At 47.5% G+C, this 15,744-nt stretch overlaps 1 protein-coding gene across 1 annotated transcript in view; it reads right to left on the bottom strand.

Annotated features, from left to right (window-relative positions):
* The window catches only part of YY1 (YY1 transcription factor), a 29,325-nt gene extending 14,214 nt beyond the window's left edge, over positions 1 to 15,111 (bottom strand). The window contains exon 1 of the mRNA XM_072839916.1: positions 14,340 to 15,111. Coding sequence (XP_072696017.1) covers positions 14,340 to 15,006 — 667 coding nt within the window. The 5' untranslated portion in view covers positions 15,007 to 15,111. The remainder of the gene's footprint in view (positions 1 to 14,339) is intronic.
* Positions 15,112 to 15,744: the final 633 nt, after the last annotated feature.

The following is a 15,744-nucleotide window of genomic DNA, read 5'->3' as shown; positions in this document are numbered from 1 at the left end:
TCTTCATTTTATTATTTTTTAAAAAGATCTTATTTTATTAATTAATTTATTTTTTAAAGACTTTATTTATTTTTTTCATAAGAGAGAGAGAGAGAGAGAGAGAGAGAGAGGGGCACAGACACAGACAGAGGGAGAAGCAGGTTCCATGCAGGGAGCCAGATGTGGGACTCGATCCTGGGACTCCAGGATCACACCCTGGGCTGAAAGCAGGCACCACACCGCTGAGTCACCCAGGGATCCCCAAAAGATTTTATTTTTAACTCATCTTACACTGAATGGGGGCTCAAACTCACAACCCTGAGATCAAGAGTCACATGGTCCACCGACTGAGCCAGCCGGACTGGACTCCCCTACCATTTTTCATTTTAGAAAACATTATAGGTCACTGCCAGGAAGAGAATAGCAGCATTTCACCGAATGTTTACTGTGAGGGGACTATTTTCTTTACTGCGCATATCGCCGTAGAGCTGGGCAAATTAGCAAGTTCACTCTTCACAGGAGAAAGCTGAGGCCCAGAGAGATCTGTAACTTGCTCAGGGCTAACTAGTCAGTAAAGGGTAGATGTGAATGCCAGAAGCCCTGATCTCGGACCCGGGTTCTTCACTGTTAAGCCCATTGCCTCTAGTTTGGAACTAGAAGGATCTCAACAACATGTCCTGGGTAACCTCTTTACAGACGAAGATGAAGATCATAGTGAGATGTACTAATGAAGGACAAGAAATGTGGTTAATGATCCTAAGTTAGAAAGCTGGGACTCTGCACTGTAATCCGATTATTTTCTCAGGGCTGTGAGAATTCCTTCACCCTCCAACCTCCCAAATGAGGAATGACCACATGGACTTTCAGGGGCTACAGAAATACACAGGGAGGGAAGCTAATTTTCCTCACTGACGTTTTGTACTTCTAATACAAGAATGCTAGCAAGGCTGAGGATCGCTGCTGCTCTGAGGAAGCTACTACGGGTGAGGAGAGCTGCATCGCAAGTGTGCTACGGCAGAAAGACGGCTTGACTTCAGGCTTACGGAACCACTGGCTAAATCATTCCTTGCACAGTTCAACACATAGAAACTGAGGGTCTCCTGTGTATGCCTGGCACTGTTCCAAGACACCAGGAACAAAACAAAGTCTCTGCCCTCAGGAACTTGCTTGTCAACAGAACCTTCTTGGTGTGCCCTCACATGGCAGAGACATGCCTCATCATTTCTGTGTCTCTTCTTTATACATAAAGAGCACTAATCCCACTAGAAGGACTCCACCCTCATAACCTAATTACTTTCCAAAGGCCCCACTTTCAAATACCATCATTTTGGGGATGGGGACTTTAACTTATAAATTTGGGGGGAGGACACAAACAAAGTCAAATGAGGAAATGCTTGCTGAGGCTTGAGACTCAGTTCTTTGTTCCAACATTCGACAAAACCAAGCACCCAGAGAATAGTCCCTATCATCTCAGAACTACATGTATGGAGTCTAAGTCGAGACTGACAAGTTTTAGGGTCTGCAAGTACAGCCCATGAGCTGGACTCAGCCTGCCAATCTTCCCCCAACATTTTTCATTTTTCACAGTTCCTTTTCTGTTATTTTTTTATTGAGAGAATCTCAAGCAAGCTCCACACCAAAGTGATGTGGGGCTGGATCTCATGATCCTAAGATCATGACCTGAGCCAAAATCAAGAGGCGGATGCTCAACCAACTGACCCACCTTGGTGCCCCTCCTTTCTCTTGTTTAAAACATTTTTGGTTAAATAGACAGGAGCATAGTATTTATTATTTTAACCACTGGTGAATGTGCAATTCAGCAGCATCAAGTACATTCACAATGTTGTGTGATTATCACCACTATCTACACCTGAGACTTCATCAAAACCAAAAGAAACTTGGTACCCATTACAGAACTTCCCCCCCATAACTTCTACTTCCTGTTTCTATGAATTTGCCTACTCTAGGTATCTTTTATAAATGGCATCAAACAGTATCCTTCTGTGTCTGGCTGATTTCACTAAGCATAATGTTTCCAAGGCCCACCCATGTTGTAGCATGTACAAAATTTCATTCTTTTTCACGGCCGAATAATGTTCCTTTATGGACAACATATCACATTTTGTTTGTCCACTCATCTACTGACAGACACAGGAGTTGTTTCCATCTTTTGGCTACTGTGAATAATGCTGCTATGGACAATGCTGTGCACATATGCTACCTATTTTTATCTTTTAATATTTATTTATATAAGATTTGATTTATTTAGTTAGTTATGAGAGACACAGAGAGGCAGAGACACAGGCAGAGGGAGAAGCAGGCTCCCCGCAGGGATCCTGAAGCGGAACTCTATCCTGGATCCTAGGATCAGGCCCTGAGCCAAAGGCAGACATTCAACTATTGCGCCACCCAGGTGTCCCGCCACCTATTTTTTAAAATAAAGTTCTACTGAAACCCAGCCATGCTTGTTTATATGTTACTTTCCCGCTACAGTGACACTGGAGTTGATTAGTTGCTTTTGGATAGCCTTAAAACCTAAAACACTACTATCTAGCTCTTTATAGAAAAAGCTTACTGACCTTTCATCAACATGTTGGGATTTTACTTCGAAAATAGGATTAGGGATCCCTGGGTGGCTCAGGAGTTGAGTGGCTGCCTTTGGCTCCGGGAGTGTTCCCGCCCGAAGTCCTGGGATGGAGTCCCCCATCAGACTCCCTGAATGGAGCCTGCTTCCCCCTCTGCCTGTGTCTCTGCCTCTCTCATGAAGAAATAAAATAGAAAGAAGAAAGAAGAAAGAAGAAAGAAGAAAGAAAGAAAGAAAGAAAGAAAGAAAGAAAGAAAGAAAGAAAGAGAAAGAAAGAGAGAGAGAGAGGGAGGGAGGGAGGGAGGGAAAAGAAAGAAAAGAAAAGAAAAGAAAAGAAAAGAAAAGAAAAGAAAAGAAAAGAAAAGAAAAGAAGATTAAACTAGAGTGGAGATTTTTCTTTGTGAAACAAGGAACAACTTCTGTGAGATTACCCAATAATGGGATTTACTTCCAAAAGAGACATTTGTCAGCAGGTCTTTAAAACAGGTTAGATTGTTTTATTTTGGAGGACTCCACAAATCTGGGTAATGAATCAGATGGGTGGGGGGTAACGTGGGTGGAAAAGGATGTTAAGTATGCCTTCTAGGTTTCTGGTTTGCATTTCTGGGAGGATGTCATTAGCCAAACTGGAGGAAGGGGGAAGAGACAATGCAGCAGAGGACCTGGAGCTCTGCTTTAATTTGAGGTGTCTGGGAGACACCTAGTGGACAGACCTCAAGGAGATATTTGGATATGCAAATGTGGACATAAATGAAATCAGGGCTGAAGAGAAATACATAACATTATCTATTGGAAAAAAAAAAAAAAAGAGAGGAGAGGGTTCAGAATGAACACCTGGGTAACTCCGGTGCTAAATGAAGATGACTTTGCAAAGGAGACTGAAGGGATATGTCCAGATGCAGGAAGAAAACTAGCTTGGTCTCAGGAGAACTGTACTCAGTGACTTACCAAGTGAAAGTGACACACAGTCAAGCCAGTCTGTCCGGAGTAAGGCCAATAACTACAAGGTCTGTACATAATAAAATCACAATCTGATTAAGGACAATCTACTTTTGATGACCACTCTATACCTGCACTTCTGAACAATGTCAGCGATAAAATATTCTTGCCCTAAAAAAAACTTTTGTTGGGTCATTCTAAATAACTGCTGTATGCTTTCATGATATCTATTTAAACTTCACATTATCACGTTTGTTACTTATTCCTTAATAAACAGTGCATTACACGGAAATTAATTTGGTAAACTCCTCAAAGACCAGCACACAGAAATCAACCAAAGGGTCATTAACTCTTCAACAACAAAATGCTAGGAAATAAACTATATAGAAAAAAAATAATATTTTCAAAAATCTGCTAAAGAAATGACAAAAGATGCTTGGTTTTATGGTCAGAGAAATCAAAGAAAATATTTGCCTCATTATTTTTTCTTTCCTTTTTTAAGTAGGCTCTACATCCAGCGCGGAACCCAACGCAGGGCTTGGGCTTGAGCTCTCGACCCTGAGGATCAAGACCTGCACTGAAGTTGGGACACTCAGCCAACTGAGCCACCTGGGCATCCCACCTCATTTCCACTGAGAACTGGACACACACTAAAACAACAGATCAAAGAATGTTAATATCTGCTATTTTTTGTTCATTTAATTTTTGCAAAAGAAACCTTTGGAAGTTTTTGCAAATATAAATTTATTATGCTCTAAAAGAGAAACTATTATTTTTATTACAAAAATAGGCCATATGTACAAAAGCTTCCCTCTTAGTTCAAAAAATATTAGTGAAATTTTTTTCTTTTTTGTACAGTTTTATTGAAACATGTTTTACTGATATATAATTTCCCCTCTCTGCACTGGCCATTATTTGATTCCTTTCATTTCCTAATGACTGTGAGAACAGATTTGCTCTGTAGAGGGGGGAAGAAGGTGTTAAGCGATCTGCTCTGAATGTCAAGTATGTAGGCCTACTGGTTGGCAATAGGGTAATAACGAATACACATCTAGGCAAGCATGTTTGGAAGCACAATATCTAAATCTCCTTTAAAAATTGTTATACACATGTATGTTTGTGTGTGTGTGTGTGTGTGTATATATATATGGAAGTTTCCTTGAAGACAGGACTTAGCTAATTCTCTCTCCACTGTTTCAGGGAGACAGGGCTAATCTACATGAGAAATTTCACTGCAATGAGTTTCTATAACCAGTTTAACTTAAATTTATGATTGTGATTACCAGAACACAACTGGACAAAAGCAAATTAAAACCAAATTTCAGAATTCCAAATTGGAAAAAGCTGAGAATATAGGTCACTCATTCAAAGGGGGTAGGAGTGGTGTGGAAGGAGAAAATGTAACAAGACCTTCTAGTCAAATCTGATCAGGTGATTCCGGTATTCACTAATACTGGCTAAAGGCAGATGACCTACAACAAGCAGATCAAAGTAAAATGGCTTCAGGTGGAAGATGAAAAGACAAAACCTAGCCAACAGCACCTATAAATGGAGCACACACTTTGTATTCAAATGGTTTGGGGGCAGAGGATCCTCTCCTGCTACCTCCCATGGTCCCTCGAGGACCTTCTCCTTACTGTCTCCTCTCATAAGCATTTCATCATCTCATCATCACAAGAATGAGTGCAGCACAAGATATTTTAAGAGAGAAACCACATTCACATAACTTTTATTACAGCATATGGTTATAACTATGCTATTATATCAGTAATTAAATTTTTAAAAAAGAGATTTTGTATATTTACTGGGGGGGGGGGTGGCAGAGAGTAGGAGCAGACTCCCTACTGAGCAGGGAGCCGAAACATAGGGCTCAATCCCAGGACTCTGGGAAGGCAGACACTTAACCGACAAAGCCACCCAGGTGCCCCTCAGTAGTTAAGTTTGAAGTGGGAGTGGCTTCAGGCCTCTACTGGGGGTCTTGGAATGCACGCCCACAGATAATGGGGAGGGGAGATGGGCTCCTGTAGAAATAAGCCCCTGTCCTATCCCTATCTCTCAACTATTCAGTCTGGTTCTATATTACCAAAGCTGTCATCACTCCCATCCTAGTTTGAGAGGCAAAGCAAGAGACTTAAAATAATCTCCAGTCAAAAAGAGCAGTGAGGCACTCAGTCGGCAGAACACGCGACTCTTGATCTTGGGGCCATGATTTTGAGCCCCACATTGGGGAGGTAGACCGTACTTTATTAAAAGATTTTATTTATTTATTCATGAGAGAAACATAGGCAGAGGGAGAAGCAGACTCCTCACGGGGAGCCCAATGCAGGCCTCGATCCCAGGATCCCGGGATCATACCCTGAGCCAAAGGCAGTCGCTCAACCACTGAGCCTTCCAGGTGCCCCAGACCATACTTTAAATAAATAAGTCAATAAATAAGTCTTTGAAAAAAGACTCAAATATATATATATTTTTTAAAAAGATAAGATTAAAGAACTAAATAGAAAGGCTGGAAGCACTCTACGAATCCAGGGAAGAGGAGCCCTCCCGACTTCTACCAATATGGCTCTCTGGCCATATTACTCAATGTGGGAGAAAAGGTGTAAGGTAACTACAACTACACCTTTCCCTCTGCCCACCTCTCACCACCACCCCCAATTCACTCTGCTCTCCAAAGCACAGACCTACTTCCTTCAAGAAGCCTTTCACTCCTGTCACTAAACTTCACCTGGTTTCCTCATTTCTTAAAAAAGAGAAGACTACCGATAAGCCTTAAAGCAGAGGACGCTTTAAATGGGAGCCACTGTGTTTGGGAACACAGGGAAGAGAGAGCCAGAACACCCTTGTTCCACTTTCCCTACCCTCCTGGGCTTAAGGGGAACAGTAGGTGCCACGCTGAACAGTTGTGAAAGAATGCTGAACTTTTCTTAAAAGAGAATAAGCCTGTAAAGAACATGAAAATTCTGAGTTGCCTTCAGTTAGGTTACATTTGAAGTCTTTGTTCTAAGACACCACATGAATATACTGGTTGGAATCTGTGCCTCGGTACTCAGTGGTCCTCTTCATATATGAGCAGTTTACTTTGGAATTCAGTCCTCAGAAAAGCTTGATTTCCCTACAAGCTTTTCTCATCTTAGAATCAGTTATCAGTAGTACACTTTCCTTTTTTATGTCACCTGCCAGGAAGCTCATGAGGGCTGACCCTAATGCTTCTTCCCCCCCTTTTTTTCTGTGATCTTGATTTTCTATTTTCCCCAATTTACATATTTATTTACCTATATGGGTTGGCTAGGTTTTGTTCCTCCATACCTTTCATCTTAGGCTGCTGGCTTCAGTCTGACCTTTTAGGTGACTTACAGCAAAAACGACATCATCGACTCACCACTACCATCACCCAAACCTTCACTGGGGAAATGGGAGAAAGCCAACTGTTAAGCAACAGGCAGAAATCAGTCACAGGCTATTTCCACGTTTCCCCACCAAGAGACCTTAAGACGAGATCCTATCATTTACTGAGTACCTGCTTCATGCCAGCAACTGTCTTATTCCTCAATGCAGACAAAACCTCAAAGATACTAACCCCATGTTTTTGGTTTTAAGAAAGAAGCCTCAGAAATGCCAAGTCATATATCTGAAGTGCTGTTAAGTTGCAGATCTAGGATTTGAAACTAGGATCAACTGTGTAGTCCACGCCTTTCCTAAAAAGGGAACACTCCTGCATACCCTCTCTCCTCACCCTTTATCCTTCTTTTCCACCTATGCAGTCAGAGAGGAGGACCGTATTCTGGTCTCTAGGCCACGATTCTACCTTACTGTGTGATTTTCATGTGCTCATTCGCTCAGTTACTGAGAATCTTCTATATGCCAAGTGCCATCTAAGGCTCAGGGTTACAAAAAAAAAAAAAAAAAAAAAGGCTCAGGGTTACAGGCCCCAAACTTAGTCTCTGGAGGAAACAGAGAGAAGGAGGTTAAAAGGAAAAAAAAAAAAAGCAAGATAATTTCAGACAGTGCTACAAAGAGGATAAAACAGGGTTAGGAGACAGAGTGAGAGCGGAGGACGAGAGAGGAAGGGCTGAGATGGGAACAAGACGGCACAAAATATGAACCTCCGGGGTCACCGCGCTGGAGGCAGAGGTAAGAGCAAAAAACAAGTTCAAGGAATGGCAAGTCAGCTGGTTAAGGCTGGAGCATAGAGGGAGTTGAGTGAGGAAGGGAAAAAGCAGGGGCCAAATCATATGTGGCCTCATCAGGAGTTTGGATTTTACTAAATGTGATTGAGACATCTGCAGGACGTGTGTGTATGTATGTGTATACATGAAAATACAAAACCGTATTTACCATTTTAAAGCCTATAGTTTGGTGGCATTAAGTATATTCACATTGTTGTGTCAGAGGTGTTTTAAAGCAGAGGACTGAAGCCATCTGATAAGTCTTAGAAAATTCAGGAAGGTGTAGATTATACGCGCCTTAGATCTACAGACGTGAGATCCAGAAGTCTGTATGTAGTCTTTTTTTTTTTTTTTTTAAATGATTTATTTATTCGCGTGCGCGAGAGAGGCAGGTAGAGGGAGAAGCAGGCTCCATGTAGGGAGCCCTGACGTGGGACTCGATCCCAGGTCTCCAGGATCACACCCTGGGTTGAAGGCGGCACTAAACCGCTGAGCCACCCAGGCTGCCCAGCATTTAGTCTTTGTTAAGAATCTATATAAAAACCAGGGCACCTGGGTGGCTCAGTCCATTGTAACTGTCTGACTCCTGGGTTCAGTTCAGGTCATGATCTTGGGGTCATGAGACAGACCTACATCAGGCTCTGCGCTCAAGCGGAGTCCGCTTGAAATTCTCTCTCTCTCTGCCTGCCCCCCCCTCCACTTGTGCACTTGCTCTAGCTCAAGCACTCGCTAAAATAAATCTTTAAAAAGAATCTATGAAAATCTATTTAATATAGGAACCATATGTATTAGCACAAACTGTAAGTGAGTTACCAACAAAGTAGGCAATTAAAAGCCAACTGTCAACTTGGAGAAGTAGCAGCAGCTTCTTTCCCTCAAAGTTCCCAGAAAACATAAAAGGAAAAGAAGCAGAGAGGATTGAATTGAGAACTGCGAAAAGAGAAAGATACTTCAGGGTGTTTTCGGGAGTGTGATCACCTGTGAGATACTAGAAATTCTACTGTAGTTTGGGACTCTCCTGGAAGAGACAGGGTCCGGGCTCCAAAACAATTGTTTCCAGCACAGCAACAGCAGCCTCCTTCCCTACTCCACATTCCTTACATTTAAGAGAGATCACTTACACAAGAAAAAAAAAAAAAAGAGTCCTTCACAACCACTTACATTGTCCTCATGTGAAATCGTATCTGAGACCACTGTGTAACACTCAAGTGATGGAATGGTTAAGAATTTTACTCAAGAGTTCCTAATACCTCATTCACCAGGCCACATTAAAATTTGAGCGTTCTGCTTTAAGAAAGTTGAGTATATACTGCTTCCTACAGTCATGTAGGAGTTCAGAAAGGAGTAGAATTTCTTTGTTCTAAAGGAACTGGAAATGCCTTCAGTGATCCTCCTACTCTAAGTCATTTTACTAAGAAACCAAGGTCAAAAGTGAAGATGTTCTAAGGCAAGAGAGTTTGGTCAATGCCCTCTAAAGTGGAAATTTGATGCTGTTACTAATACGATTCCCAGAAACCACTGAGCTTGTTGTTATTGATAATTACTCATAAAGCTAAACAGAATGGGACCCACTAACACAAGGCACTTAGGAACAGGCGACAGTTCTCTTGTGTATACTGTAATTAAGTCCACCACACATAGGAAGGTACAAACTCATACACTACACTTAACTAACGTCTAAAACCTTCACACACCTTCCTAATATACTGCTAAGAGTAACGAGATTAATATTATCACAAACCTCAAGTAGCATTTCAGATGCCAAATTAAAAAATACAAGGTTTGAATGTTTACCCAACAATACTAGAGAATATAACCCACTGGTAAAAATTCACATTTAAAAGTTAAAACAAAACAAAAATAAAAGTTAAAACAAGTTTTCACTTTCACATACTCCTATGGGAAGAACAGCAGAGTTTACAGAATGGTCCCCTGGGAAGAGCAGATCGGGAGTTAACAAAGGAATGCAGACCTTAAGAAACATTCCTTCTAATAATTGTTTTTGCTGCTAATAACCTGTTACAGGTCCTAAATTTCTCAGCCTTAAACCCACCTTACTAAGCACACTTCAACAACAACAAAAAAAGTAGGAAGTTTCTGGTAAATATTCACCCAGGAGTCTAGCATGTTTTTAAAGTTATTATTTTATTTATTCTCTTTCAAACCCTAAAATGCTGGTTGTAGGTAGGTCAGCAGCCCTGACCTTTTCCTGAGAGGGATTTTTCCTTTCCCACTAGGGGGAGTCAGCTATTGATGGTGGGAGGGAAAAATAGAGGTGAATACCCTGGAGTGGAGAGTCTGACAGCAATGAAGCTGTCTCAGCAAGCCAGGCTTTCAGAACTACACCCTGTCAGGAATCAGAATCTAGGACTTAGACTGCCCTATGTAGATCACAGGCTTGACAAGATCATTTTGGGGGGACTTCTGTGGCTTGGCTCCATGGGAATTTATGTGCACGGCATCTCTAGTTAAGGATAAACCACGGGTTAAAAAAAAAAACAAAAAAAAAAAAAAGGAGGAAATGGAAAACCCACAAAAGAGGCAAATAGGACTAGTGACTTTTAGCAAACTTAGAACTTTCTGAATATATAAAACTAAGAAACAGATAATTTAAACTTTCTTTCAGTTTACTGATTTTAATATCAATGGTTTTCTGGCCTTAGAGGTTTTGCTCAATCCAGCATAAAGCACTTCTATATTTGGTCTAACAAAAGAGAAGTAAAATACCAACAGCCTTGAGTGAAGGTCACAATTTCTAAATAACTGAAACCTCAAGATTTTAAAGCCTTCTTAGGTTTTTCTCAAAACAATGTTTTAAGGGCACCTGGGTGGCTCAGTTGGTTAAGCATCCAACTCTTGATTTTGGCTCAGGTCAAGATCTCAGGGTTGTGAGATCCCAAATGGAGCCTGTGGAGAGTCTGCTTGAGAGTCTTTTTCCCTCCCTCCTCTCTCTCTAAAATAAATAAGTAAATAAATCTTAAAAAACAAAAAAACTAACAGCTAAATGTTTTAAATACCCAGTTTTTAGCATGAGCTTCCCTACTCGGCCCAATGATTAAGTGGTTTAGTCTATAGGAACCTCTATAAAATAGGATGTTACTCCTATATGATAATGATGACAATCTAGGGAAAAATATATGAATGAGACTCTGCCCTACATTTGGCAACATGGAAATGTTCATTAATCATATGCCAGGAAAAAACCCAGAAGTAAACAAGGGCCTTAAAGCAGTGGATTAAGCACGTTTAAGACACAATTGAAGTGTGATAAAACACCACAACACACTCAGCCTCACAGGGCCTTCATCTTCCCATGTGTGAAAATACAGGTCCTGCTCTAGCATCTAAACGATAGAATTTTATTCAGCCTTAAAAAAGGAATTACATACACTCTACAATGCGGATGAACTTTTTTTTTAATATTTATTTATTTATGATAGTCACACACAGAGAGAGAGAGAGAGTCAGAGACACAGGCAGAGGGAGAAGCAGGCTCCATGCACCGGGAGCCCGACGTAGGACTTGATCCCGGGTCTCCAGGATCGCACCCTGGGCCAAAGGCAGGCGCCAAACCGCTGCGCCACCCAGGGATCCCAATGCGAATGAACCTTGAACACAGACTAAGCTGGACACACAAGACCAGATTGTAGGAATTCCATTTCAATGAAATGTCCAGAATGGGCAAATCCAGAGAAACACGAAGTAGATTAGTGGCTGCCAGGGTCCGGGGGAGAGAGGGAAAATGGGGAATGACTGCTTATGGGCATGGGGTTTCTTTTTGAGATGATGAAAATGTTCTGGAATTAACTAGCAGTGATGGCCCCACAACCTGGTGAATGCAGTGGAAGCCACTAAACTGTGCCCCCGTAAATTATATCACTTAAAAAGGGGGAAAGAAAAAAGCCTATCTCTAAGGACCTTTCCAGGTCTAAAACTACTCTAGCAGAACCACTAGATTCCCTTACCATTGCTCCATTAAAAAGATGGCTATCACGCAGATTGCTGTGATTCTGTGGGCAATTAGAGCAGGATAGCACATAAGCAAAAGAAACCCATACAATCCAAAGATTTGGTTTCCAGAGACATGCTGGCTCTCACTTTTTTTTTTTTTTTAAGCCAAGAGGTCCTAAGGAGTAACTAGAGCCCTGAGAATACCCTGTGTACAATTATTTTTATAAGGACTTCAGCAAACTCAGCTTGGACTCAGGCAAAACTGTCCCCTCACAGCCCATTCCCACCTAAAGGGCTGTTCTAATGAAAGCACAGTGTTGTTCAAACTCTTGCCTAGGATCAGGAGATGGGAGTCCGTGAAAGCGCTGAGCATACTGCCTACCACGGTCAATACACACACACCGAGAAATTCAACTTAATTAATCTACTCTGATTTCTCCACCTATTACCAATTACCTCACTTCAGTTCCGAAGATTCCACTATACCCAGAATGTGAACTTGGGACGTGCATAGTTAATCACAAACTATTTAGCTTCTCTTTGGTAATAACTCCAAACCACAAGGACAAGGAAGAGGGATAGTTCACCACAAAACATGTCTGAGGAAACAGGCCACACTACGTTACTGCCATCAGATATTTGTAACTACCTTTAGGCACAGAGTACTCTAACGTGCCAGACAACTAACTCTGCAAAGAAATGGGCATTAAAATAACCCCAAACTGTGTAACTCTGTAAGCAGCCACTTGCACAGGGGAAGTAATGACTTTTAAATGCTGACTTAATTGTAAATTAACTCCCATTAGTCAGGCCCCTCAGACCATCTCCCCCTCCCCCCGACTGGCTGACTTGACACACATCACTTCATCAAGTAAAGCCATCCCTGCCAAGTTTTCTGGGTCTGAAAAAGTAGGCAGGCTATTTGGTTAAGACCAAATACAGAATATATAAAATACCCCGGTTTTCTAAACTTTTATGACCAACACATCTTCACCGTGAGAAAAAGTAAATTTAACTTTACGTGGTTAAGGTATCTTTGTATCGGTATCTAATTTTAGACGGGACCCTGAATTCAGCCACCTCAACAGTAACACATTGGTGGAAAGACATGGCCTTTAGTTCCAACAGCATCGGCGTGCGCGCTACCGGTCCTGCGCAAGGTATTCCGACCACCATTAAGTAAGCAAGCACACCGGCTGCACCGAGACACAGACCTGCTCGTTAACTCTCGCTACTCAGACCTCCACGGGGCCCTCCAACCCGCAACAGCAGCGCCCGAACACCTGCAGACTGCGGCAGCACCTCGGGTTCCTTCGCCCGGTCCCGAGTCCTAGCTCCACCCAACGACGCCAGTTATCTCGTCGCGGGCCTGATCTCAGGAGGTACAACCAGGCCGGCCTTCCGCCTTCCACTTCGCCGGTTCTTCTCAATCGTTAACGGGCCTTTCACTCAAGGGTCATCGCACTTTGAGGCTCCACCCCGCTCTGACAACGGCCCTGCGGTATCCAGGGGGAGGGGAGGGGAGGGTCCTACGAGTCAAACCAGGCACTAAGGGTAATCCTCGCAAGTGTTAGACTGAAGCAGCCGCGGGAGGATCATCCTCAGTCTATCTACTATCGCGCAACTTAACTAGAGAGCGTGTGACTAAAACAACAGGACACCGACCAGGGGAAGAAAAAAAAATCCAGCTTTTGTGTGTGTGTGTGTGTGTGTGTGGTAAAGTGAAACAGAGAGGCCTTAAAACACGCAAGTAGGTCCCTTTTGCCCCAGTTATTTCCTCTGGTTTTCTAGAATCTTTCTCTTCACTCTACCCACTAGAGAGGGCACCGACGCCAGGTGCCCGATCGTGCCCCTTTAGTGACAAACGTCCCCAGCTGCGCGGCTCCTTCCCTCCGCAGAGGCAAGCACTCAAGGGAAGCTGCCCAAACGCAAAGGGTTAAGGACTCCGGACCCCGCGGACCCGCTCCCCGACGTGCCGCGGGCGGGGACCGAGGCGAGGACCTCGCGGGCGGGCGGGCGGGCGGGCGGCGCGGAGCCCGCACACGCGAGCCCTACGTGCCGCCCAAGTCCCGCCCCAGCGAGGCGAGCGCAGGGAGCGCGGCCGCGGGAAGGGTCCGGCCCGCGCGCCGGGCGTGGGAGCGGAAGGCGCCTCTCGGGAGCGGCGGAGGGTCCGGGGAAGGGAAGGGGAGGGGAGGGGAGGGGAGGGGGCGGAGCGCGGGCACGGACGCCCCCCTCCCCCAGGAAGGCCGCGGCAGGCCCGGGCGAGCAGCCAGGCCGGGCGCGAGGGCGGCGCAGCCCCGCCGCCGGGGGGCCCCCACCCCCACCCCCACCCCCACCCCCACCCCTGCCCCTGCCCTCACCCTCGGCCTCGCGGGGAGCAGGCCGGGCGGGGGTGGGGGCGGGGGCGGGGGACAACGGGCCGGCGGCCGTCCGTTGGCCCGAGCGCGCCCCGCCCCGCTGCGCCGCGCCGCCCCGCCCCGCGCCGCGCGGCCGCCCCGCCCGGGGAAACTACGCCATTGCGGCCTAGCGGGCGGCGCCGCGCCTCCCGCCGCCATCTTCGGCCCGCCGGCCCGCCGCCCGCCGCCCCCGCCGCGGCCCGCCATCTTTTGGGGCCGCCATACTTGCCCTGCGAAGAAGATGGCGGCGCCCATCACACACATAAAACATGGCTTCCCTTCAAAACAAAAACATCCCGGGGGCCGGCGCGCGCCGGCGCTCACCTGAGGACCACATGGTGACCGAAAACTCGCCCTCCAGGGTCTTGATCTGCACCTGCTTCTGCTCCCACTTCTTGTTGCCCGCGTCCGCGCCGCCCGCCGCCCCGGCCCCGCCGCCGAGGTAGCCCTTCTTGCCGCTCTTCTTGCCGCCGCCCTTCTTGACGCGGCCGCCGCCCGACGACGACGAGCCGCCGCCGCCGCTCTTGCCGGCCGCCGCCACGGTGACCAGCGTCTGCTCGATGTAGTCGTCGTCGCCGCCGGCCGGCGCGGGCACCGGGATGAGGATCTGGTCCTCGAAGCCGTCCTCGGCGCGCAGCCCGTCCGAGTCGTCGCCGCCCACCACCTCCTCGCGCGTCTGCACCAGGATCACCTCCTGGTGGTGGTGCACCTGGGTCGGGTCGTCGGTGACGAGCGGCTGCAGCGCGATCATGGGCGGGTGGTGGTGGTGGTGGTGGTGGTGGTGGCCCGCGTGCCCGTGGCCGCCCCCGCCGCCGTGGTCGCCGCCGCCGCCGTCCTCGTCGTCGTCGTCCTCCTCCTCCTCCTCGCCCACCACCGTGGTCTCGATGGTCTCCACCGGGATGGTCTCCACCTCGATCTCGTGCAGCTCCACGATCTCGGCCGGCATCTCCGAGCCGTCCGTGGCGATGTAGAGGGTGTCGCCCGAGGCCATGGCTGAGGGCTCCGCCGCCACGGCCGCGGCGGCCTCGGCTCCGGGGCTACGGGCGGGCGGGCGAGGAGGCGGCCGGCCGTGGGGAAGGAAGGCAGAGGGAGGAAGGCGGCGGGCGGGCGGGCGGGCGGGGGGAGAGGGGGCGGGCGGCGGGGGGAAGGGGCGGGCGCGGCGGCGGCGGCGGCGGGCTTCCCCGCCTCCTCGCCTCGGTGCGCCCCGCGCTCGCTCGGCCGCTGCTCGCCCCGGCGCCCCGCCTCGCCGCGCCTCGGCCGCCCGCTCTGGCCGCGCCTCCTCCCGCCCTCCGGGCCGGCGCTCCGCTTCCCCCTTCCTCCTGCGCCTCCGCCTCCTTCCACACAAATACCAACTCCTCACCCCGAGCCCAGATCTCGCCGCCGCCGCCGCCGCCACACTCCGCTCAGCCTCGGCCTCGCGAGACTTCCGCGCTGGCCTCGGCCCGCCCCGCCTCGCTCCCACTCGCCCGCCGGCCCTCTCGCTCCGCCCCCTCCGCCAATCGGCCTGCGCGTTCGCCGCCGCGGCCCCGCCCACTCACCCGGGCTCCTCCCGGACTGGGGTCGCAGGGGCGGCCCCCCGCGCGCGCCGGCCGGCCGTGGCGCGTGACGTCAGCACGCCGCCGCCCTCGCCCTGGCTCTCGCCGCCGCCGCCGCCGCCGCCGCCGCCGCCGCCGCGAGTCGCGCGCCTCCCGCCCTCCGCGGCGGCCCAGCCGCGAGCCCCGCGAGCCCC

This window comes from Canis lupus, chromosome 9 (assembly GCF_048164855.1).
Source record: "Canis lupus baileyi chromosome 9, mCanLup2.hap1, whole genome shotgun sequence".
Lineage (NCBI taxonomy): Eukaryota > Metazoa > Chordata > Mammalia > Carnivora > Canidae > Canis > Canis lupus.
This window is presented reverse-complemented; position numbering and strand designations above follow the sequence as displayed.